At 38.0% G+C, this 25792-nt stretch overlaps 1 protein-coding gene across 1 annotated transcript in view; it reads left to right on the top strand.

Moving 5' to 3' along the window:
• The window catches only part of LOC126237220 (uncharacterized), a 547235-nt gene that overhangs the window by 130281 nt on the left and 391162 nt on the right, over positions 1–25792 (top strand). Inside the window, exons 2-3 of the mRNA XM_049947107.1 lie at positions 19194–19370; positions 23858–23931. Coding sequence (XP_049803064.1) covers positions 19194–19370; positions 23858–23931 — 251 coding nt within the window. The remainder of the gene's footprint in view (positions 1–19193; positions 19371–23857; positions 23932–25792) is intronic.

Here is a 25792-nt window from a genome sequence, read left to right as displayed (position 1 = left end):
ATTAAGGTCACTGATAGCGAGGAGATACATCTGGAGTTTTTATGTTTTCATGCTGCCTGTTTTGTGTAATGTATGATTCAGCGTTATTTTGTAATGTTCGAGTAGAGTTTCCTCATTCCCAGTTTGTTTTGTTTGCTCCTAGAGGATTACGGTCGATTCTTTGGACTTTAATTCCAGAATTCTGTTGCTGATGAGTCTTCCCCTGGTGCCTTGTAGCATTCAAGTCAGGGAATTTAATGTTTGACTTCTTTTTTGTCAGACAGACTGGATTTTTGGAACTCGTGTACTGCTTCCTCCATGATCTCATGGGACTGCTGGGTTTCTCACGGTTTGGTAGCTTCTTAAACTAGTTCTCAAAGATCTTCTTACTCGTTTTTTCTTCTTTTTTCGTTTGACGTCACCATAGAACCGTCCTTTCGTTGAAAGCACAAAGACAATGTCTTGTAGCCCCATGAGCTACCTGTTGCTAGTGATGTTTTATTCTCTGATTTTATTTTTCAAAGTTTTGGTTTATCTTCTATGTGCGCTATTTTCGTATCTGTAAGCCTATTTCTCGGTTTGGATCACTGTAAAGATGTAGCGTCTTTGGATTTTGGAGGCTTCCCACCCAGTTTCCCATTTAATAGCGTAAATACATATTGTTTCCAGGTGTGAAATGTTCCCTTGACGACTGATTCATGGCCATCGTTCCATCAGGATTGTTTTCTGTGTCCTGACTGTATCATGATTTGATCTATTTGGAATTTCCAGTGGTTTAGACAGGTCACCTCTATGTGGTCTGCTTCCTGATTTTCGTGCAGCGGTCTGGTAAGGTTTACAGCTTGTCAGTTTGTATAAAGGAGTTTATGTTCAATGTTGGCAGAAAGCTTTGGATTTGTTTCTGAGTTTGTGACCATTTGGGACAGTCCAACGCTCTCTGATTGATTTTGTACATATCAAGTCTCCCCTGAATCTGAATGAGAGTCATGTGTCACTTCTATGAAAAGAGATATATCTGGATACTTACCGTAACCTTGAGGTGATGTTCTCACCAGGTTTTGCCATCATACATGTTTGCCTTGATTTTGATTTAGATTCTTACTAATCTGTTACCATTACATTTATTGGCCATAGAAGTGGCCTCAAGATCTTATCTACTGTTGTTCAAGTCTTTACTTCATGTCAACTCTCATCCTTTATCTAGGCTTTGGACTGGCAGCAGCAATTATTGAGCTACCCTATCCAGACAGCAGCCACTGCTGGCAGAGTTCACAGTGTTGTTATTATTATTATTGTCATTGTCATTATTGTTGTTCCTTAACTTTCCATCATTCTGATGTATTGTTAAGTTGCTGTTGTTCCGCTAACCCCTTTGTTTATAATTAAATTCTGAAATTTTTTACTGAATGCATTACAATTGTTCGATTAACCATCTACACAACAAAATACTAATATTTATAACTTTTTGGGGATGGGACAAGGGGAATAGTGGGTAAGACTGAGCGAAAAGTGGGACTAGTAAAATACCTGGAGCACAACCTGCAGAATACGATGAATGAATGAATTACTGATAATGCATGATGGTCAGTCCATGTGAAATCAACCAGTGGTCTGGCTGTTGACATATCAGATTTTGATAATTTTTGTAAATTATACTAGTAGTAGTAGTAGTAGTAGTAGTAGTAATCTACATGAAAAATACCCACATAAAAATTTTTTGGACCTTTCATTTTAAGTTATTAATTTTAAATGCATTTTGCCACATTTTGAAGCCTTAAAATCACCACATGCCAAATACTAATTTGACTTACAGATCTAAAATTTGTACAGTTTCATTCAGTTTCGTTTAAGCTTTTAAAGTGTGTGCTAAATGATGATATTCATACCAATGTTGAATTTTCACAAACCAATTTCTTTCTTAATTTTTGGATAATTCAAAGTTTTTTGTTTTGAAAACAGTATGTTGGTAGTACACTGTTTGTAAGTGTATGTGCCCAGTTTCATGGTGGTATTCCATTGAGAACATATTAAAATAAATTTTATTTTACTGGGAAGTACACCAGATAGTACGTTACCTGTAGGACTTTACTCTTACTACTAAGTTGTAACACAAAGATTAAATGTTAAAAACCAAACAGTGCTGTCAAATCAGTATTATTTTTTTCTAATGGTAATCAATTTATTATATTATCAGTATTGGAATTATACACTGAAATGGAGATTTGGCTTTTTTATGTTAACTGAGAAATTATTTCAACATAGACAGTAACTGAACCGTGGATTTACATTCAAAATCTTTTCTTAAAGAATTTACTTTATTTACTAGCGATTCTTCAAAAACATTAACACATTTAATCACACTATGTGAGCGTGGAAGTAGTTGCCAGTGGGTAACTAATGAAAACAAATTCCATTCAACAAATGGGAATTTTATTCCTAAAACCCCTTTCTTTTTTTGAAAACAAATTTAAAAATTATAATCAGAGAGCACCCTTTAAATATCAAGTTACAATTTATTCAGAGGCAGAAATACTTTTTTTTTTTTTTTTTTTTTTTACAGTATGAGCTTTTGGGCTGAGAACCTTGCCGCTCCCTTTTAACATGGCCATAGTCACGACCGCTCACAACAACCTCTGAAAGACTACACTGGTGCCAATCTGCAACACACCAGATTACTTTAAACTAAAAATTTTAACAACTCACACAAACACACAAACTATGCACCCCGTAGGAGGGATGGAAATGGTACAAAACACTCACATTAAAAAATTTACTTGCCACCGAAAGTGCAACTCGTTTTTAAAAGAAAACTCTTATGGTGGAAGGGTGACAACTTTATATACTAAAATGACCATTTAAATAAAAACCCATGAAATGCAGTCTTACATAAAATATATAAACATGCTCTACATTACACATATACCGCCTCTCAAGATGATAGGCAAGATAAAAACATATTTCAGGCATTCGGATTCGGCCTTTACACCTTAAGCAATAAATTCGTAAACACCGAATCCGACAAACATGACAGAGGCTGCTATTAATGTATAGCAGACCGAGAGACAGACACTAACTGCCTAACAAATACGGACAGGAGACAGACGAGCAAGCTGGGGACGAAAGAGTGACGAAGAAAACAAGTAGAATTTAACAAGTAAATGAAACAACATATCACAAATCACTTAACTTTAAAAAAAAACTGCGATGTCTGGCAAAGACCTGGTGCAGCACCCCCAAAACGCTCTCCCAAACCGTCCGCTACCAGCCGCTTCAACAGACGCAGGAAGGCGCACCGATCTCCGGTCTCACAGCGTCGCAACACGCCCCAGCCAGACTGACGTCGTGGGTTGACTCCTGTTGCTCTCGTGTCGGCTGCAAAGCCACTACCCCTCGCTATACGGCGCTGCCCACTGGACTGACGTGGCAACCTCACATGAGCCGACGCTCAAGACGGAGAAGCCATCTTGTGTCCCTGTGCGCAAGCAACCAACTGATCGATCCAACCGCCAAAGACCATAGCCTGAACAAACTCGAGGAGACTGGCTGCCTAAACATACTAGCACTCCGGACTACAGGCAGACACTGACTGCCCCACACTGACCCGGCTTACCAACTGACACTGGCCAGACTCCCCGACTCAGACTGACAAACTGCCGAGCTCATAGCGCCCCTTAAATGCACGTGAACAGGCAACCTTTCCCCTTTTCCACAAGAGGGAGACACCAAAGCTGCGAGTGCCACAGCAGTGCCACCACCGGAAACGGAGGGCAACTGCTTCACACAACGCATTGTGATGTGCTGTTCAAAACAGCAATTTTTAGCATGGCTCAGTAACAATAAATGCTCAAAAAAGAATATCAATAATTTACGTAATTGTACATTCATTTTAAAAATGTGTTAATGTTAATCAGCATTATTAATTAAACAATGGTGTAGCTGTTATTACTTAACAATGTGTTATTTGAGTACCTTGTAATGAGAAACTTTCTGCTCATCTTCATCAAGGTGATCCAGTAACAGTCTTACTAGATTCTAATATTATACAGGGTGATTATAATTAAAGTTAAACTTTCAAATCGCTGTAGAAATAACACCACTGGTCAGAGTGAAGTCAAATTGTAATGGGATATTATCGGAGAAGGGTGAAAATGTAAGGCAGAAGAAAAATAAATACCGGTAGTTACAAAATGTAACAATAGATGGCGCTGTAAGCATCATAATTTAATAATGGTCGACTACAAATGACAAATGAATCATACAACAACGGCTAAGGTGTACATTTGATGTTAAACTGTACTACTCAGTGTGCATGGGTGTACAGGTGTGATACTCTTAGTTTCGTAAGCCCATCCACCACAGCAAGGTCAAATCACATCGGATGGGAAAAATTGGTTTTTAACTGTCCTGAGGCCAAAGACTGCATAAAAAGCATCAATCACACCAGTTTTTGATTCCTCTGAGGCCAAAAACCGCGTGAAAAACATCATTCAAAATCAAATGGGATTAATTTCCATGTGACTGGCGCAAAACATGTTCAATATGCTGCCCACCATTTTCTGCAACGAGTCGAAATCGAGAAACAGCATGTTCCATAACTGATCGAAGTGTTTCCGGGGTCACGTTCAGAATGTGTTGCGCAATGCGTCCTTTCAATGAAGCTATATTTGCGATCGGAACACTGAAGTAATGTGGATTAAGACCACGTGATTGGGACGGCCAGGCTGTAGGGAAATTGTTTTGCTTGTGCCTTGTCCCACAGTTTTCACAGGATCGGAATTGTTACAATAGGATTTGGCATGGTTAATTGAAAGGGGTGGCTGGATGCCATTCCTGGTGCCACCCCATACCCCCCAGGACGTAATAAGTGTACCCCAGCTGTCTGTGTCTAGTGTAAACCGTGAAAGAGTGTGAACGTGTTTCAGATGTCTGTGAGTTGTGTAACTGATGTGGGATGTGGGGACCAGCCCGGTATTCACCTATTAGGATGTGGAAAACGGCCTAAAAACCATATCCACGCTGGCCAACACACTGGCCCACTTCATTAATCCACCGGGCACATTCGTTCCAGGGCCGACACGCTTACCTGAGTCCAGGAAGCAGCACATTAGTGCTCTCGGCTTACCTGGTGGGTCCAGGCTATAGGAAAATGGTGACTAATAATTCTAGCGTTTCCGAAATGGCGCTTCCCATCCACACATCCACGCTGTTGGAGACCTGGAATGGTGTGGTTGTGCAAAAGACACTCATAGTGCTCACCAGTGATGGTACATGCTGTAAAGCTGCACCATACAGTGACCTTTCCAGGATGAAGTGGTACTGGTTGATTTCCTTGTGGATTTTCTGTTTCCCATATTCGACAATTCTGTGTAGTGACATATCCTGTCAGATGGAAGTGAATGTCGTCTGTCCACAAAATCTTCCATAGCCAATCATTGTCCACTTCCATGTGAGCAAGAAATTCTAAAGCAAAGGTCTCTCTTGCTGGCTGGTCAGAAGGAAGCAACTCGTGCTCATGGGTAATTTTGAATAGATAGCAAAGACAGAAGTTTCGTAGGATTTTACGCATCGTGCTCACAGGTATGTCCAATGTTTGGGCAATTCTCTGTGCACTCCATGTTTGCATGCTACCACTTGTCTCCTACTGCATTGTTGTGGTCACTGCTTGTACTGACGTCAAATCAGTTCTTTTCCTCCCTCGACCAGGTTGCACACCAAAAGAACCATTCTTTGTGAATTTCTGAATCATTTTCTCCAGACCCATGGCAATCATCAGAGCAACATTTTTTTTCAAACCCTTCAGTGTCTGGAACTCCTGCAGAGCAACATGTGCATAGTCATCATTCTTGTAATACAGCTTTACAAGCAGAGTGCGATACTGCATTGAGACAGTCATGGCGAACATCGCAGACACAAAAGGAGAAAAAGTCGTGTACCTGGAATGTTTATACTAACTTCAGTGGGTTGTGTACATGACAGTGTTTTTATTTACGTATTCTGACACATACAGTGTCATCTATTGATCAATGTTTACACTTTTTTTTTCTTCTGCCATACTTTTTCCCCTTCTCCGATAATATTGCGTTGCAATTTGACGTCATTCTGGCCAGTGGTGTTATTTCTACAACGTTTTGAAAGTTTAAATTCAATTATTGTCACCCTCTATATTGCTGTTTTCATTTAAATGATGTGTCCTAGTTCTGCAAAGCAATAATGACAGAATATTGATATAACAACACATTTCTTTCCAATATAATCTATGAGGCTTTTTGCAGCTCTTCATCTGATACTCTATATGTTCTTCTGGTGTCAGTTGTGGGATTTAATTTACAAAGTACAGGTTTTTTTTTTCTTTTTCTTAAGTACAGTCAATTTATGTGGTCTTCTTGGTTATGAAAAAGAGCTAGTGCACAAGACTGCATAAATTAAGATTCACTTCTCCTTTTTCATGTCTTGATAGCAGACAAACCATCCACCATTTGTTGTCATAGGCACAAGCAACAAGTCCTGTAATCTGTTCAAGAGAATGCCATCTTCATCTGAACCCACTTGAATTTGGTGAAAATCAAAATCTTAAAATCTGAAACAATTTTTGTTTTACATTTAGCTTTGTTCATAAGAATAAATATAGATACTTCTGAGCTCCATTGACAGCTTTAGCTTCATAAAATCTTTTTGTCAAACTCCTTTCTTATAATGTATGCTCCCTGGAATGGTGGTACTTAACCACAGACCAGGTTAGTATGGATGCAGGGATTCTTGAGCAGTAGGCCACTGAGCCTTTTATTGGACATTTTATTTTGCAAATAAACAATATTAAAATTTTGCATACATTCATACTATAGTAAACAATTCCATTGGATTGACAATATTTTCAAATAAATCCTGCAACAACGCACTGAGCTTCGACCATCAAACAATTAATAATTTAAACAGATACAAAAATATTCAAACAAATCTTAAGAAGGAACAATGGGCTTTGGCCTTAAATCTGATAAGAATTTAAACAATCACTAAAAATTTGCTTTTGTAAAAGAACTTTACAGATCTATTTAAGAAAACTCTTTCAGGCATTAAGTCAAAATTCAGTTATCTAAGTATAACATGGAGTGGCATTCAATCACTCAACATTCTGAGACCAAAAAACACAAATTAGCATGTCACTGTGTTAGAAACTCAGAATTATAGTGCATGGCTAACAGCCACAATTTATTTTACAGTATTTGATCATGTTTTATCAGCTTTAATAAAATGTTAACCCAAACTCTTAACAATAATGGATAAAATACAAATACACAAGGAAACAGCAATATTAATAAATATAATGTCTCATTGATTTTAAACTGATGCTGCCTTTTACTCATCTGTACAGATATTGGTTCCATGGCATGCATTCAAGAAAATGGCATCTACTTTGGCACTCGCGGCTGAAGTAAACATCCTCAGACAACCCCTTGTACAATCAGTTAGTGTGATCACACCCTGTACCAAATTGCCCTAATGCATATGATTACAACAGGCTTCTACAACAGAGAGTGAGCATGCACATGGCTGAAACTGGCAGTGAGAAGAATTACTTCTTATGCACCTCACCGCTGTATTAGTTACCACCTCATTAATAAAGAGAGGGAATGAGTGTTTATACAGTAGTTTAGTGCTCACAGAGTACATGCATGTATCAATGAATTCAATAAGCACAATAAGCAGTTTAATGCTCAAAATAACAGCCTATAGGTAATCACTGACACTTAACACCCTAACTGCAAAGTGAATGTAAGAGTTCAGTTAATCTGATGAAATATTACTCAAAATGGAGTACCAGTAAATTCTCACCAATAACCAGATGGCAAAGACAAGAGCAACACCACTGCTTTCAGTACAGTGTGGCTTACACATCAAGCTCTGTGACCCATTTGGCCAGCAAGAGTATGCTTCACTCTTGTGTAACTGTTCCAGTCAGCAGCAGTTACAAGACCGCAAGCCCTGCTACCTATCTGTCTTTGGCTTTGAAACAAGCACGTTACCCCAACAAGCACAGGCTTCCTACACTGATCAGCATACACTTTCTTCTCAAAAGTAAAAATAAGACCCCGATTCCACTCTTGCTTGCCACTTAAAACAATCTCAGACTGCAGTGTGTACACTCCCTCACTACAGGCAGGATGTGTAACTCCTTGCACCAGTGTAACTGACCTGGGAGAGAAACCAATATGTTTGTATCAATCTCCTCCCCCCCCATAGGTGAAGACTAGGGGTGGGGGCTATACCCTCCCACCAGCTTCACACCACATTGCACATGGACCTCCTTCTCTGTACTTCCTAACATAAGTGGTTCAAACATTCCTGTGTTTGCATGTCCTTGATCAAGAAGCTCACCGGGGATGGGATCATATCAATCTTGCATGCGGAAGCATCTTTCGAGCCATGTCTCGTGTGCTCTTGTTCTGACACCAGATGACTTTTCTGTAAACCACATCAGCCATTGTCACTGATGCTGTCTGTCATCGCCTATTATAATTCTGTGCTTATCTCTTGAGTGTGAAGATAATATTTCTCTCTTTGGGGTCAACATGCTCTGGTAGTAAGTCACTACTTAATGGAGAGTTAATTTCAAATGATAACATCAGTTTGGCTGGGGTTGTCTTGTCTGCTTTGTGGGAAGTGGTGTTGTATGCCAGACCAAGCCAGTTCATAGAGCTATCCCACTTCTTTTGTGACCCTGAATGATAGATTATTAGAGTGGACTTTAAGTTCCTATTTATGCATTCAGCAAGGGAGGGTGGGGTAATAAGGCATGATTGTTACATGTGATTATCCTTTGTTAGAGCAGAACACCCAGAACTCCCATGAGGTGAGCACAGGTGCATTATTGCTGACCAACATTCTCATTAGACCAAAACTCACAAAACTTGGTGACAAATGTTAATGCTCAAAGTACTTGTGATCCCCTTGCTTGGAATAAGCCATAAATCAATTGCTGTCTTTAGTAGATGGAAGAGGGCCTAAGTAGTTAATGAACAACATGTCTAGAGGTCAAAACCCCTGGTAAAATGGAAGAGACCCTTCTGTTGTTAATATCCGGTTCCTCTGCTTGCATTCCCAGCAGCAGTTTGTATTTCGGTGCTCATACCATGTTAGGTGCTATCTGATTTTCATTACTGTTTTCTGGCACACTAAATGCCCACCACACAGTGATTGATAGAGGTAACTAAAGATGTGTGCCACCAAACTCTTGGGGAGGCAGATCTTCAGTTTTCCATCATACCTAGTTTAGTAACATAGCATGCCCTTTACCAGCAAATAACCACTCACTGGGCATCATTTCTCCAACTCCCTTTGTATACTACCTGACCCAATCATCCTTTTGTTGCTCCTCCTTAAGATCATAAAACAAGGATGGAATCTTGGTCAGGGCAGTGTTGGCTACTTGGGAATTCAGCACCTCTACTCCATTCATAGATGTCGATGCCTCCTGCCTACTTCCCGTCATCTCTTTCCCTTACTGACTGAATATCATCCACTTGATTTTGATACCCTTTTATATATACCAAATCAAACTGGGATCCCGAAATGTTGTTGTTGTTGTGGTCTTCAGTCCTGAGACTGGTTTGATGCAGCTCTCCATGCTACTCTATCCTGTGCAAGCTTCTTCATCTCCCAGTACCTACTGCAACCTACATCCTTCTGAATCTGCTTAGTGTATTGATCTCTTGGTCTCCCTCTACGATTTTTACCCTCCACGCTGCCCTCCAATGCTAAATTTGTGATCCCTTGATGCCGCAAAACATGTCCTACCAACCGGTCCCTTCTTCTAGTCAAGTTGTGCCACAAACTTCTCTTCTCCCCAATCCTATTCAATACCTCCTCATTAGTTATGTGATCTACCCACCTTATCTTCAGCATTCTTCTGTAGCACCACATTTCGAAAGCTTCTATTCGATTCTTGTCCAAACTGGTTATCGTCCATGTTTCACTTCCATACATGGCTACACTCCATACAAATACTTTCAGAAACGACTTCCTGACACCTAAATCTATACTCGATGTTAACAAATTTCTCTTCTTGAGAAACGCTTTCCTTGCCATTGCCAGTCTACATTTTATATCCTCTCTACTTCGACCATCATCGGTTATTTTACTCCCTAAATAGCAAAACTCCTTTACTACTTTAAGTGTCTCATTTCCTAATCTAATTCCCTCAGCATCACCCGACTTAATTTGACTACATTCCATTATCCTCGTTTTGCTTTTGTTGATGTTCATCTTATATCCTCCTTTCAAGACACTGTCCATTCCGTTCAACTGCTCTTCCAAGTCCTTTGCTGTCTCTGACAGAATTACAATGTCATCGGCGAACCTCAAAGTTTTTACTTCTTCTCCATGAATTTTAATACCTACTCCGAATTTTTCTTTTGTTTCCTTTACTGCTTGCTCAATATACAGATTGAATAACATCGGGGAGAGGCTACAACCCTGTCTCACTCCCTTCCCAACCACTGCTTCCCTTTCATGCCCCTCGACTCTTATAACTGCCATCTGGTTTCTGTACAAATTGTAAATAGCCTTTCGCTCCCTGTATTTTACCCCTGCCACCTTCAGAATTTGAAAGAGAGTATTCCAGTCAACGTTGTCAAAAGCTTTCTCTAAGTCTACAAATGCTAGAAACGTAGGTTTGCCTTTTCTTAATCTTTCTTCCAAGATAAGTCGTAAGGTCAGTATTGCCTCGCGTGTTCCAACATTTCTACGGAATCCAAACTGATCATCCCCGAGGTCGGCTTCTACCAGTTTTTCCATTCGTCTGTAAAGAATTCGCGTTAGTATTTTGCAGCTGTGACTTATTAAACTGATAGTTCGGTAATTTTCACATCTGTCAACACCTGCTTTCTTTGGGATTGGAATTATTATATTCTTCTTGAAGTCTGAGGGTATTTCGCCTGTCTCATACATCTTGCTCACCAGATGGTAGAGTTTTGTCAGGACTGGCTCTCCCAAGGCTGTCAGTAGTTCTAATGGAATGTTGTCTACTCCCGGGGCCTTGTTTCGACTCAGGTCTTTCAGTGCTCTGTCAAACTCTTCACGCAGTATCTTATCTCCCATTTCATCTTCATCTACCTCCTCTTCCATTTCCATAATATTTTCCTCAAGTACATCTCCCTTGTATAAACCCTCTATATACTCCTTCCACCTTTCTGCCTTCCCTTCTTTGCTTAGAACTGGGTTTCCATCTGAGCTCTTGATATTCATACAAGTGGTTCTCTTCTCTCCAAAGGTCTCTTTAATTTTCCTGTAGGCAGTATCTATCTTACCCCTAGTGAGACAAGCCTCTACATCCTTACATTTGTCCTCTAGCCATCCCTGCTTAGCCATTTTGCACTTCCTGTCGATTTCATTTTTGAGACGTTTGTATTCCTTTTTGCCTGCTTCATTTACTGCATTTTTATATTTTCTCCTTTCATCAATTAAATTCAATATTTCTTCTGTTACCCAAGGATTTCTATTAGCCCTCGTCTTTTTACCTACTTGATCGTCTGCTGCCTTCACCACTTCATCCCTCAGAGCTACCCATTCTTCTTCTACTGTATTTCTTTCCCCCATTCCTGTCAATTGTTCCCTTATGCTCTCCCTGAAACTCTCTACAACCTCTGGTTCTTTCAGTTTATCCAGATCCCATCTCCTTAAATTCCCACCTTTTTGCAGTTTCTTCAGTTTCAATCTGCAGTTCATAACCAATAGATTGTGGTCAGAATCCACATCTGCCCCTGGAAATGTCTTACAATTTAAAACCTGGTTCCTAAATCTCTGTCTTACCATTATATAATCTATCTGAAACCTGTCAGTATCTCCAGGCTTCTTCCATGTATAGAGCCTCCTTTCATGATTCTTGAACCAAGTGTTAGCTATGATTAAGTTATGCTCTGTGCAAAATTCTACAAGGCGGCTTCCTCTTTCATTCCTTCCCCCCAATCCATATTCACCTACTATGTTTCCTTCTCTCCCTTTTCCTACTGACGAATTCCAGTCACCCATGACTATTAAATTTTCGTCTCCCTTCACTACCTGAATAATTTCTTTTATCTCGTCATACATTTCATCTATTTCTTCATCATCTGCAGAGCTAGTTGGCATATAAACTTGTACTACTGTAGTAGGCATGGGCTTTGTGTCTATCTTGGCCACAATAATGCGTTCACTATGCTGTTTGTAGTAGCTAACCCGCACTCCTATTCTTTTATTCATTATTAAACCTACTCCTGCATTACCCCTATTTGATTTTGTATTTATAACCCTGTAATCACCTGACCAAAAGTCTTGTTCCTCCTGCCACCGAACTTCACTAATTCCCACTATATCTAACTTTAACCTATCCATTTCCCTTTTTAAATTTTCTAACCTACCTGCCCGATTAAGTGATCTGACATTCCACGCTCCGATCCGTAGAACGCCAGTTTTCTTTCTCCTGATAACGACGTCCTCTTGAGTAGTCCCCGCCCGGAGATCCGAATGGGGGACTATTTTACCTCCGGAATATTTTACCCAAGAGGACGCCATCATCATTTAATCATACAGTAGAGCTGCATGTCCTCGGGAAAAATTACGGCTGTAGTTTCCCCTTGCTTTCAGCCGTTCGCAGTACCAGCACAGCAAGGCCGTTTTGGTTAATATTACAAGGCCAGATCAGTCAATCATCCAGACTGTTGCCCCTGCAACTACTGAAAAGGCTGCTGCCCCTCTTCAGGAACCACATGTTTGTCTGGCCTCTCAACAGATGCCCCTCCGTTGTGGTTGCACCTACGGTATGGCCATCTGTATCGCTGAGGCACGCAAGCCTCCCCACCAACGGCAAGGTCCATGGTTCATGGGGGGGGATCCCGAAATACATACTGCAAAATGTACCTGTTTTATACCACCAGGCTAAGACCCCACTTGAAGCCTGATTATCTGTTTCTAGCTTAAACTTATTGTGCTCTTGAACCTCTCTGACATAAGTAACACTGCCAGAGCTCTCAGCTTGTACACAGAATAGTGAACTTTGGGTCCAAATAGGGCCAGCATTCACATTCTTCCTTTTAGAGTAAGACACTGATGCCTAAATTGGGGGCATTTATTTGGACCACAAAAGTTGGATTGAAATTGGAGATTCCAAACATTGGGGCATTACTGAGTTTGCATTTCAGAGAATCAAAAGCAGCTTGTTGGGAATCACCCCACCTAAACTTTCCACCTTTCTGCTACCTCTGGTTGAGTGGAGCTGCTAACTGAGCAAAGTTGGCCACAAATTACCTAAAGAAGTTCATTATCCTGACAAACAGTTCTATGTCGTTTTTATTCTGGGGTTCTGTGAATTTATAAATAGTGGCAGTCCCAGACTGATGAGTGCTGACCCCTCTTAGAGACACAACGTGTCCCAAGAACAAAATTTCACTCTTGAGTCAGTGTCATCTTGATTGGCTTGACTGTCAAGACTACCTCTCTCATGTGGCCCAACACTTGCCGCAAGTGTTCCAGATGTTCCTTAAAATTAGCACTGTGGATGACCCTGGTATCAAGATAATTATCCAAGCATTTGAATTTCATGTCTTCCAGCATCTCCCAACAATATCACTCACCAATTGTCACATAGAAAAAGTGACTAATGGCATACATTGCTGTACTGCACTCAAAGAATTGGAATTATCACAACCAATTAATATCTGTGTTAAGAAAACCACACATTAATTTTTATTCTAGGTACATTTATTAAACCACTAGATTCATTCTAATGAATATCTTTAGGTGACAAAGTGTAAAATGTACCATTGGTATGATGTAAAATACTTAATTGTTCTATAAAGCACTGAAAGGCACATGTTGGAATATGACAAGTACAATATTCCACTTTGATTGGTGTGCTTGGTACCTGACATATTCCAACATGTGGCTTTCAATATTTTATTGGGCGATTAAGCATTTTAACTCATGATACTGGCACTTTTCTGCCACTTTATCCCCTGAGCATATGTGCTTAATATGTGATACATGCATGTGCCAACTTGCTCCTCTCTCCCTTACCAGTGCTTTGCTGATATTATCTCAGCAATTCATCTCTACTGGAGTGAATTACAGTCAATAGAAATGAATGTTTTTGTCTTATTATATATTGGTAATATACTTTATCCGTTGTTGCATAATACGAGGGTTATTCAAAAAGTACGGAACAATCAGTCGCGAAATGGAAACCATAGTGAAATCCGATGAATTTTTGCACAGGTCTGTTGGGCAGTGTCTGTCTCAAGTATGCCTGTTGATCACGTTACATTGTTCTTTTTAGTTCTGAACGCACAGGGAACACATAAAGATACCTGGAACAATAGTGTCTCCCACCAAGTACAAGGGCCTGATGGGAAATTTCGCCTGAAGCTATGCAGCCAACTTTACATAACTATTGTGCGTTTTCTTCTTGAAGACAATTCTCAGTTGCATTCTGCAGGGGTAATGAAGATGCTCCTGCATCGTTTTCAATTGGAAATGTTTGATTACCCACAATACAGCCTGCAATTGTCTCCCTCTGAGTTTCATCTCTGCTCACATGAACTGTTGGGTATGAATACAACATTTTGGCACAGACAAAGAGCTGTAGGCCAGTGTACAGTATTGGCAGAAAGCACTGGTGGGTGCCTTCTATAATGAGGGTATTGGAAAGTTGGTACAACACTATGACAAACGTCTAAGTCGGATCGGCGACTATGGAGATCAGTAGCTGGAAACTGCAGCTAACTGTTGTAAATAAAACAGTTTTTATTTTCGTTGTGGTTTCCATTTCATGACCTATCATTCCTTACTTTCCAAATAGCCCTTGTAATATGAATTACAAGTAAATTAAAAGCTATGTAAAGGGCATACTATCCTTTACATAATTTATGTTAACTGTTATATGGCATAGTTTAGTACAATTTTAAAATGATAAACTGAAGTGTGCTTAATTAGTACTCACTAATTTCCTTTTAGTTTTATAAACCAGCTTGCAAACCATGTGCAGTTGAGGTACAACTGTCAATGGGTATTGAAGTAAAATAAAAATATTTTCATATGTTCCCTTTGGAATAGCATCTTGGAATTTGGCATACACATTAACAAATAATAGATGACTAATATTTTCAAAACAAAAAAATCTGATTTAGAAATTTTCAGGATTTAAAACATTTGACCATGTACCAGCGGCGCATATTTTAAGGCTTATAATAATCTGAATGAAACGCTGTAAATTTCACATATATACATCAGATACTTTTTTTATATATGGGCATTTTAAGGTTTCAAAATGTGACAAAAGATGCACAATTTCGTTAATTTTAAAAATTAATAACTCAAAAACGAAATGTCCAAAAAAAATTTAATTTTTTATAATACTGTATTTTGAAGAATAGAAAAAAATGACAAAAAATTACAGAATTCTAAATCATCAATGTTGAAATTTATTTTTAATGGCTGATTTCACACAGATTGACTCATGAGTAAAAAACAATTTTTTAAATACTGTTGTTGTTGTGGTCTTCATTTCAAAGACTGGTTTGATGCAGCTCTCCATGCTACTCTATCCTGTGCAAGCCTTTTCACCTGCAAGCAACTACTGCAACCTACTTCCTGATGAATCTGCTTAGTGTATTCATCTCTTGGTCTCATTCAACGATTTTTTCCCTGCACACTTCCCTCCAGTACTAAATTGATGATCCCTTGATGCCTCAGAATGTATGCTACCAACTAATCCCTTCTTCTAGTCATGTTGTGCCACAAATTCCTCTTCTACCCAATTCTATTCAGTACCTCCTCATTAGTTACGTGATCTACCCATCTAATCTTCAGCATTCTTCTGTAGTGCCACATTTCAAAAGCTTCTTTTCTCCTCCTGTCTAAACTGTTTATCATCTATGTTTCATTTCCATACATGGCTAGACTCCATACAAATACTTCCAGAAAAGACTTCCTAACAGTTAAATCTACACTTAGTGGTACCAAATTTCTCTTCTTCAGAAATGCTTCCTTGCCATTGCCAGTCTTTATATCCTCTCTTCTTCAATTATCATCAGTTATTTTGCTGCCCAAACATCAAAACTCATCTACTGCTTTAAGTGTCTCATTTCCTAATGTAGTTCCCTCAGCATCAACTGATTTAATTTGATTGCATTCCGTTATCTTCATTTCGCTTTTTTGAAGTTGATCTTGTATCCTACTTTCAAGACATTGTCGATTCTGTTCAACTGCTCTTCCAAGTTCTTTGCCATCTCTGACAGAAATACAATGTCACAAGCAAACCTCAAGGTTTTTATTTCTTCTCCCTGGATTTTAATTCCTACTGCATATTTTTCTTTTGGTTCCTTTAGTGCTTGCTACAGCCCGAATAACATCAGAGATAGGCTACAACCCTGTCACTCCCTTCTCAATCACTGCCTCTCTTCCACGCCCCTCGACTCTTATAACTGCCATCTGGTTTCTGAACAAATTTTAAATAGCCATTCACTCCCTGCATTTTACCCCTGCCACCTTAAATGATAAATAGTTTAGACAAGAAGCGAATAGAAGCTTTCGAAATGTGATGCTACAGAAGAATGCTGAAGATTAGATGGGCAGATCACGTAACTAATCAGGAGGTATTGAATAGAATTGGAGAGAAGAGAAATTTGTGGCACAACTTGACTAGAAGAAGGGAGCGGTTGGTAGGTCATATTCTGAGGCATCAATGGATCACCAATTTAGTATTGGAGGGCAGTGTGGAGGGTAAAAATCGTAGAGGGAGACCAAGAGATGAATACACTAAGCAGATTCAGAAGGATGTAGGTTGCAGTAGGTACTGGGAGATGAAGAAGCTAGCAAAGGATAGAGTAGCATGGAGAGCTGCATCAAACCAGTCTCTGGACTGAAGACCACAACAACAATAACAACCTTAAACCTTCTCCTGCTTCACAATGTCAACAAACTTGATAAATATGCCAAATCAGGTGGCATGAGAATTCAAACACCTACATAAGTCTGAAGATTGTTAGCTGAAATTAGTAATGTCAGAATAGAGAAGATTTCATGTGAAATCTTGACTTCATGGGTTTTTAATCCCTAACATAATAAAACAAATTTGCAAGAGATCACGTATCTCCTGGCTGAAAAGTCAACAAACTTGATAAATGTGTCAACTCAGGCAGCAGGAGAATTTAAACAACTATGTTAGGCCTAAAGATGTCTAGACTGTTAGTGGAAACTAGTAATCAATCAAAATAAAGAATATATCTAAAAACAAAGATGATGTGACTTACCAGACGAAAGCGCTGGCACGTCGATAGACACACAAACAAACACAAACATACACACAAAATTCAAGCTTTCGCAACAAACTGTTGCCTCATCAGGAAAGAGGGAAGGAGAGGGAAAGACGAAAGGATGTGGGTTTTAAGGGAGAGGGTAAGGAGTCATTCCAATCCCGGGAGCGGAAAGACTTACCTTAGGGGGAAAAAAGGACGGGTATACACTCGCATGCACACATATATCCATCCACACATATACAGACACAAGCAGACATATTTCCTTTTTTCCCCCTAAGGTAAGTCTTTCCGCTCCCGGGATTGGAATGACTACTTACCCTCTCCCTTAAAACCCACATCCTTTCGTCTTTCCCTCTCCTTCCCTCTTTCCTGATGAGGCAACAGTTTGTTGTGAAAGCTTGAATTTTGTGTGTATGTTTGTGTTTGTTTGTGTGTCTATCGACGTGCCAGCACTTTCGTTTGGTAAGTCACATCATCTTTGTTTTTAGATATATTCTTTATTTGGATAAAGAATATTTCAGATGCAGTCTTAATGGGTTTTTAATCCTTAACATAAAAAATAAATTATAACAGCTTGTTTATCTCCTGGTTGACAATGTCAAAATACTTCAAAAAGTTGTGAAAATTTTTGTCATCATCACACTGTATGAAGTTTTATCTGCACTGCAGCTCATATAGGAATATGAACCACATATCATTTCCATGTTTACCAAAAACACCTGTCTCATATTTTATCTCTGTCCGTAACTTGGTTGACGTTTCCCAAACACAAATAATTCATTCAATAGTTCTGTCAACTGTTGGCACACTTACACTACCAACAAACTGGTGGCATCAGCTTCTTCACAGTTTTTCACATACCTTACTCAGGCTCTCCCCCATCAATCACTGAGTGAGGTGGTGCTTTGGTGAAAGTCATTTGGGAGGGACAAGGGTCAAATCCCCATCAGTTGTCCACCTTGAACCTTTCCTACCCCTTTGTCATTTAATCTGAGCATGTGCTCTGTTCCTAATAATCTCATTATTAATAGGACATCAAACCTTAATTCTCCTTACTTTCCCAAGTCAATTGCTGACCTATAATGTTCAAGCTTCTCAGCTCAAAGTGTCATTCTCAAAATATCAGACTGAACTGTTCTCCACACACTTTCCCTGTTTCTGTTCAAGCTGCCAACGAGATGTCAATGTCACCTGAGTGGTAGCATTTCCCAGCAATGATATAGTAAAAAAAAATATTCTTGGCCATTTCTTTCCTTACTATTAGACTGTGTATTGCAATAAATAACAGATAAACTGATTTCGCTGTATCCTCTTACATGAAAGTATGTAGCCCCTAAAGAAGAAAATTTCATTCTTAAAGATGCAAACTCCTCTTCATCTTTGAAGCTGTTGTAAGGTCATGTAACTGATAAAAGTCACTTAATAAATCATATTCCTCCCAAACAAAAACAATATCTATTTTTTGGTAGTTTCAAACATTTGCTTTACAGCTTTGTTCCCAATAGAGGGAATGGATTATGAAACTGCTACCCCTTTTTTTGTACAAATTTCCATTTGAATGAGTATAACAAGACAGAAGCAATGGTTTGCCTGTGGTTTGAGGGTTTTGAGTGGTTAGAGTTTGGAGCTAAAGATATGAATCACCATCTTCCCGTATTTCATTCTCTGATGTTGATCAGGCATGAATTACAAACAAATTATTGTGTCAACTGCACTCCTTACTGTTTTTAAGAATCAAGTCTCATTTGCCTGAAAATGTAGAGAAAGCCACAGCTTTCAAAATCTTCATGGATCCAAGTTTGCAATCATCACCTTTGAATTAAAAATCATTTACAGAAAGCTTTACAAATTAATAACATACATGTGTTTTTACCTTGTGTATCAAAGACATAACAAAAGAGACTCAGAGTTTCATTCTGTTCATTTCAGTTTTTGTGTCAAACCTGGATGCAATTTGCTCGAGATGCCTATGCCATGCAGCAACCAGCTGTGACACATCTGCTGGATGCTCACGTGGCTACTGTGGACCCTTCTACATATCACGAGTATACTGGGCAGCAGCCGGAAAAATAGTACTGCCAGAGGATGAACCGGAACGTGATGGAGGTAATGTTCAACGCCAATGGACCATAACTGAATGCAGGCCACAACTATAAGAGTTTTCAGCTTTTATGCATCTGTTCACAACTAACTTTGGAATACCAAATGTATTCTAATGCAACAGCAGATAATCTATGGTAACGAATATCATTTCTGCCCATAAATATTATTATTTGGTTTATTATATTGTATAAGCTTTTAAACTTTAGAAAGTGTCCTCACATGTGATACTCTGAAAAAGTGATTAAAATTTCCAGTATGTTGTATAAATCCCACAAAATATTTTTTATTCTGAGAAATCTGTGTTAACAACATATTTATATTAATGAGCTCAAGGCAATATACATAATAAACATTAAATACAAATGCATGGTACAGAACATTGCTAGACGATACATCCATTGAGAAATGATAGGTACTGTACAGTAGTAGACCATAAACAAATTACTAAAACACATCAGTACAATTAACTATTGAACTTATGCGACTTTGATAGTTACATTCACCTTTGTCACATGTTTCAGATTATTTGATAGCAGATAAAATGCTTTTTCTTCAAGCCATCTTTGTGTGGAGTTCGTGAAATCATTTGGTGACACACTGCATTCTTGTATTAGCAGCATGATAAAAATTTTATTCCTATATACTGATACATAAAAGTTTTGAGTCTTTTTAGATGTTGCAGCTGGTATAATGATCATCTGCCTGTGACATGTGTATTGCTTACATAAAGACTGTTGTTGTTTATGCTACTGCAGCTTCTCCTTGGTACGCAACAACCAAGTATATAAAGAGATGTAGCAGTCAGTGCTTCCAGTTTTGTTTTTTTTTCTGCAAATTCAGGGTTTCTCATTGCAGAGAAGCATGTGACTGCCTTTTCTTGCCAAATAAAATTATTTTTGATTCCAGGGAAATATCCCACAACACTGCTCTGTATTTAGAGACTGCAAAAGAAGTTGTATAAAGAGTTATTCAATAATTTGGTACTTACACACAAGTCCTAAGTTTAGCTGGAAAATAAGTAATTTGGTACATATGTAGTCTGTGTTACTTTTCCATATTAGTTTCAGATCTAGGTAAATACCAAGAGGTGTAGCTAAGGTACCACTGGCAACACTGCAGAGACTAAAAAAATATTTGCTTTTTCAGATCGCAGTTCTTTTACTCTGGACCATATATTAGATATTCAGAGGAGTGGAGTTAATTGTATCAAAAGGGAGCTGCACTTGAGATGACTACAAGAATATTTACAGACTGCTAGCCAGTAAGTACTGGCCAGCAGTCTGTAAACATTCAGGTACTAAATTTCAGTACTGTCAACAGACACATATAAAAGTGTATACACTATTTTAGCTTTCAGAACTATTGGCTGATGAAGGTCAAAAATTAAGGCTAGATCACTCAGATCCCAAAATGAAAAGGGCCCACCAGTTATGGAGACAAGACGCTGAGAATCATGAAACGGGTGGAGGAAGGGTTGGATCAGAGAGAGTAGGTCAGTTATAGTACATTGATAAATACTGTGCCTGCTTCAGTGCAGATACAGTGAGAAGTAAAACTGTGGGTTAAGAGGAAGAGAAATGATTAGTGCAATTAACAACAGGATGAAAAGAGAGAGGGAGTAATAACAAAAATGTAAAAGCAAAAATTAAATAGACAAAATAAATTTTTGAATATGAAAGCTGATAATGGAAAAAGAGAGGGAGAAATATGTTAAAAGATGTCAAGTCCTGGAATATGATGGGTGCAAGAAAACTAGTATTAGGTGGAATGATCCAAATGGTCTATGTGGTATAGCTGACACTGCGGTCCTTTGAGTCATATTGAAGAATGTATTAAGCAATTGGGTACTCAGTGGCCCAAAAGTGAACAGCTCTTGTTGAGTTTGTCAATGGGCATAGAAGAACTGTCCACCTTGGAGACACACAGAAGCCAGTTTCTGAAAATGTGATATATTAGGTGCATTATTCTGAGCTTCAGCTGTGTGTCCAAATGTATGTCAGAAATGGAGCATCCCATTTTCTGCAATATCAATTAAACAAATGTGTAATTTTCATCAAGTGTGTGTTGTGTTTTTCCTCTTCCCATATTTTGATTGAAAATGACCACAACGAAATCAGCTAAAGGAGTCCTATGAAACATTTGAGTTCATCATCAGATGACTGATGGAGAGAGAGAGAGAGAGAGAGAGAGAGAGAGAGACAGTGTGTGTGTGTGTGTGTGTGTGTGTGTGTGTGTGTGTGTGTGTGTGTGTGTGTGTTTGGGTCATATTGGGGCTTAATGCTGAGGCTATGAGAATTTTCATCAAGTATGGGAAGCTCACAGTACCATTATTAATATAGATGAGAATTTGTGTGAAGTTAATTGTCAAAGGTGGACCAAACATGGCACTCAGATGCTTTTATAGACTGCCTGTCTCACAAGCTGTAGTGGCAGAGTAGTTCAGAGAGAACTTACAGAATTTCATGACCAATTATCCTGACACTATTGTAACAAGGAGAGGCTTCAGCTTGCCAGCTATATGATGCGATCAAAACTTGCGCTTGAGGCAGGGAATCCTGTGACATTATTGTGAGTGTCTTGTCTGAAAATTAAGTCATACAGGTAGAGAACCAACGAGTGGGAGCAACATCGTAGACCTTCTACCAACAGACCTGAACTCTTTGAATCAGTTAACATAGAGGAGGGCATCATTGATCACTATGTTGTAATAGCACTAGTAACTATGATTGTTATGAGAACTGTCGACAGCATACAAACTGGTGAGTATCTGAGTAGTCACCATCAAATTTTCAGTGCGTAGGAGCACAGTTCACATCATCAAACCCTCACTGCAAACAGCATCATATTCATGTCTATCTGTTTTCTATTTTCATATTAATACTTCAATGTCATTTATACAGGTGTTATGTCCATAACCATGGAATCACCATAATGTAACAATAATAAAATTTTAGAATCTTGTCCCCACTTGGATAATTTTCTATAGTCACCCAGGATAATTAATGGAATTCTAAAATGTAAAAAAATGTGAAACAAACTGACTTCATCAGCTGAAATATTATTCATTCACTCTCCTTCAGGAGCTTTCCTATAGTAATCATGCTATCAATTTCATCAGCAGTAAAAACTGCATTATCTTTTATTAAAATTCAATTTCTGACAATAAAAGTAAGTAGCTACTTTTCTCAATATGCAAACCAAATCAAGTACAAAATTTTTGAAATAATGCAGTAAATGTAGCTAAAATACTTTATTTTGTTTAATAACTGTTAATACTCATTGTTTTTTTCATGTTTTATTTCTGTAGTCTCACTTGATATATACTAGCATATCCCACATATTTCCAAGTAAAGATGACTTCATTATTCTTAATGGCCTGTCACTAGGAAAAGAAAGCATTGTGAATGTTTGCCTATTCTTCCTTTTTTATTTAACAATCAATTGAGGTGTTTGTATTCATACAAGCAATTTCTGCATCATAGCATTTACTTACGTAATTATGTAAAATAGTTCTCAACTTCTAGATAAGCTTAAGTATTACGGTATGAGTGGGAGACTGCACAAATGGTTTGATACATATTTAACTGGAAGAATGCAGAAGGTTGAAATTAATATTACAGATAGTCTGCAAAAATTAGCAGAGTCCTCTAACTGTGGAGGAATCAAGAATCATATCCCACTGGGTTCAGTCATGGATCCCTTATTGTTCTTGATATATATTAATGACTTGCCACTCTATATTCATGAAGATGCAAAGCTAGTTCATTTTGCTAGTAATACAAGTATGGTAATCACACCTAACAAAAAAGAATCAGCTGAGGAAACTGTAAATAATGCCTTTCAGAAAATTATTGAGTGGTTCTCTGCAAATGGACTCTCACTAAATTTTGAGAAAACACAATACATACAAATCTGATCAGTAAATGGCATAATGTCATTGATAAATATAGGCTTTGAACAGAAGTTTATTGCTAGTTCATTCACAGTAACATCACAGTACATATATTTCACACACACACACAGAACAAACAAAAAAACAAGCACACCACACGTCTGCCAACTCCAGCTGAGATGCTGTGTGTGTGTGTGTGTGTGTGTGTGTGTGTGTGTGTGTGTGTAATGGGAAGACCAGACATTTGACAAGGAATCTGAACATCAAATTGTTTGCATTTTTTACATAATCTACAATTTTTCAGATGTAGAAACTATATTAGGTATTAATAAAATTATGGTGGTGATTAACAACAAAGTTGCAGAACTTTCCAATATTGATCCAGAATTAAATCAATTAACTTGCAATAAGAATTTGAGCCTTATAAATACATTTCTATGAAAGAGAAGGTGTTTTTAAAGCCTTAGCAATAATTTGTGCAGTTCACTAATATGAAGTTAGTGACCCGTAGCTTTACAAAGTACTAAATTTCTCAAGTTAATTTTGTACACTGTTTCTCACCTCTATCATATATAATATATTTTCATCTTCTTTGCAGCTTACCAGGACTGCACACTTGACTACAACTGTGCCAAAAGTGTTGTTGAAAATTACATGGCCAGATATGGCAAGGTAAGTTAACTTCATGGACTTACTGTTTATTGAATGCTGTAGTTTTAAAAATAACGTAATCCACAAATTTTTCAGCTCCTAGGTAATGACACTACAATACAGGCTGACATCTGCAAGAGACTCAGTAGGCTCTTCTGAGTTGCGTATGGCCTCTATTCTGGTTGTTGTTAGTCCCAATTACAACAGATAATTTCTGTGGTACGATATGTTTTGCACAGTCCCTCATAATTATACCAAGCTATTGCTGTAGATTGTTAATAGCTACTGTAAGAATGTCTTTATGCACTCAACGTCAGCTGATATAGCTTTTCTTTCATTTTGAAATAGAAAAGTGCACTGCATGAAAATAACTTTACAGGGCCTTCTTATTTATTGTGAAACATATTCCATAGATACATTATTGCCTGATAGTGTGTCAATATCAAATGAATCAAGATATTAAATTCATTATTATATTCATGTCATTGACATTCACATGAAAAGGTTAAAATACAGATTAATAACTAAAAATACAATCAATAATACTAGTTAACAATTACATACAGAGATAAAAAATACAAACTTCACATATAGAATATAAAGACTGGCTGTATAAAGGTGACTAGAAATACCTATGAACAAAGCACATAAAATCAGTGCTACTCAACAAGTATGTGAAGCACTGTTTTGTGCGTATTTAATTTGTGTTCATTTTTCCTGTTAATTATTATATCAGTCTATACTTTACTAAGGGGCTAGAAATTCAATAGACATATAAAATATGCCTAGAAATGAGGAATTATCAGTTAGATGCCAATAATTAAATTTGTGGAAAATATTTTACGGAAAATGGGGTAGGATGATAAGGTGTATATTAAAGCACCCAAGATAGGCAAGTAGATGCATGAGTAGAGGATACAATATTTGAAGGATTACTAACGTGCAATGCGTAGCACAAATCCATGACAACGTTGAATATGGCAAGAGTATAATAATGAAGAAACGAGCACATAGATAGTATTCACAGCTACAACAACTGCAGTATATGAAGATAAATAACTTCTCAGAGAATGGGAGGAACAGTGACAGAAAAAAAGAAGATTATAACCTGAGGCTTTAGACCAAGAGAGAGAGAGAGAGAGAGAAGTAATTCTCTCTGTTACATTTTCATGGCTGAACCATTGAACCAAATTGGATGACATGAAGTTAAGCTTGAACCCTGAGGGAAAAAATAGACTAAATATCTTTGAAAATGTGTAGTACAAGATATTTATTGATTTGAATAATATTATGTGGATTACAGAAAAGTATTTGCTCTTTGACTTATGAACTTTATCATATTCTGTCATCTGGGATAACTTTTCTTCACTTTTTACAGATGTTTAAAGAAATTAGGCACAAAACAGTGATTCTTTAATGCTTTTATTTTTCAGAATTATTTGATTAGTAAATATACCTTTGCAAAGTAATTTGTGTTTATTTATCTTAAAATAACCTTTTATTTCTATTTTTAACTTTTTTTAAATGGAGAAAAGTTTCTCCTGCCCTGGAAGTACTTTGCACCAGATATCTAAATTAAAAATAAGGATTATAGAGGTTTTGAGCAATGTTTGACTGCAAGAATGAAGGAAATTAGCATTCACATATGCAGAAACAAATTTTATTATCAAAATAGTTTACAATTTAAAGATTTAACACAAAATATACTCTAGGTTGTGAGCTATTACCACGAACATCAAAGCTCTAGTGCAACTGTAGCACATTGGCTTATCTGTATTGGAGCCTGAATGGTGCCAATCATTTCATCAACATCATACGTCATTTCATCTTCAGCACTGGCCACTTCCATGATTTCTTAGACTTTTGCCTTGAATTTATTGTA

The sequence above is a fragment of the Schistocerca nitens genome, chromosome 2 (genome assembly GCF_023898315.1).
Source record: "Schistocerca nitens isolate TAMUIC-IGC-003100 chromosome 2, iqSchNite1.1, whole genome shotgun sequence".
Classification (NCBI taxonomy): Eukaryota; Metazoa; Arthropoda; class Insecta; order Orthoptera; family Acrididae; genus Schistocerca; species Schistocerca nitens.
The sequence above is the reverse complement of the archived record's forward strand: the minus strand, read 5'-3'. Positions and strand labels throughout refer to the sequence as shown.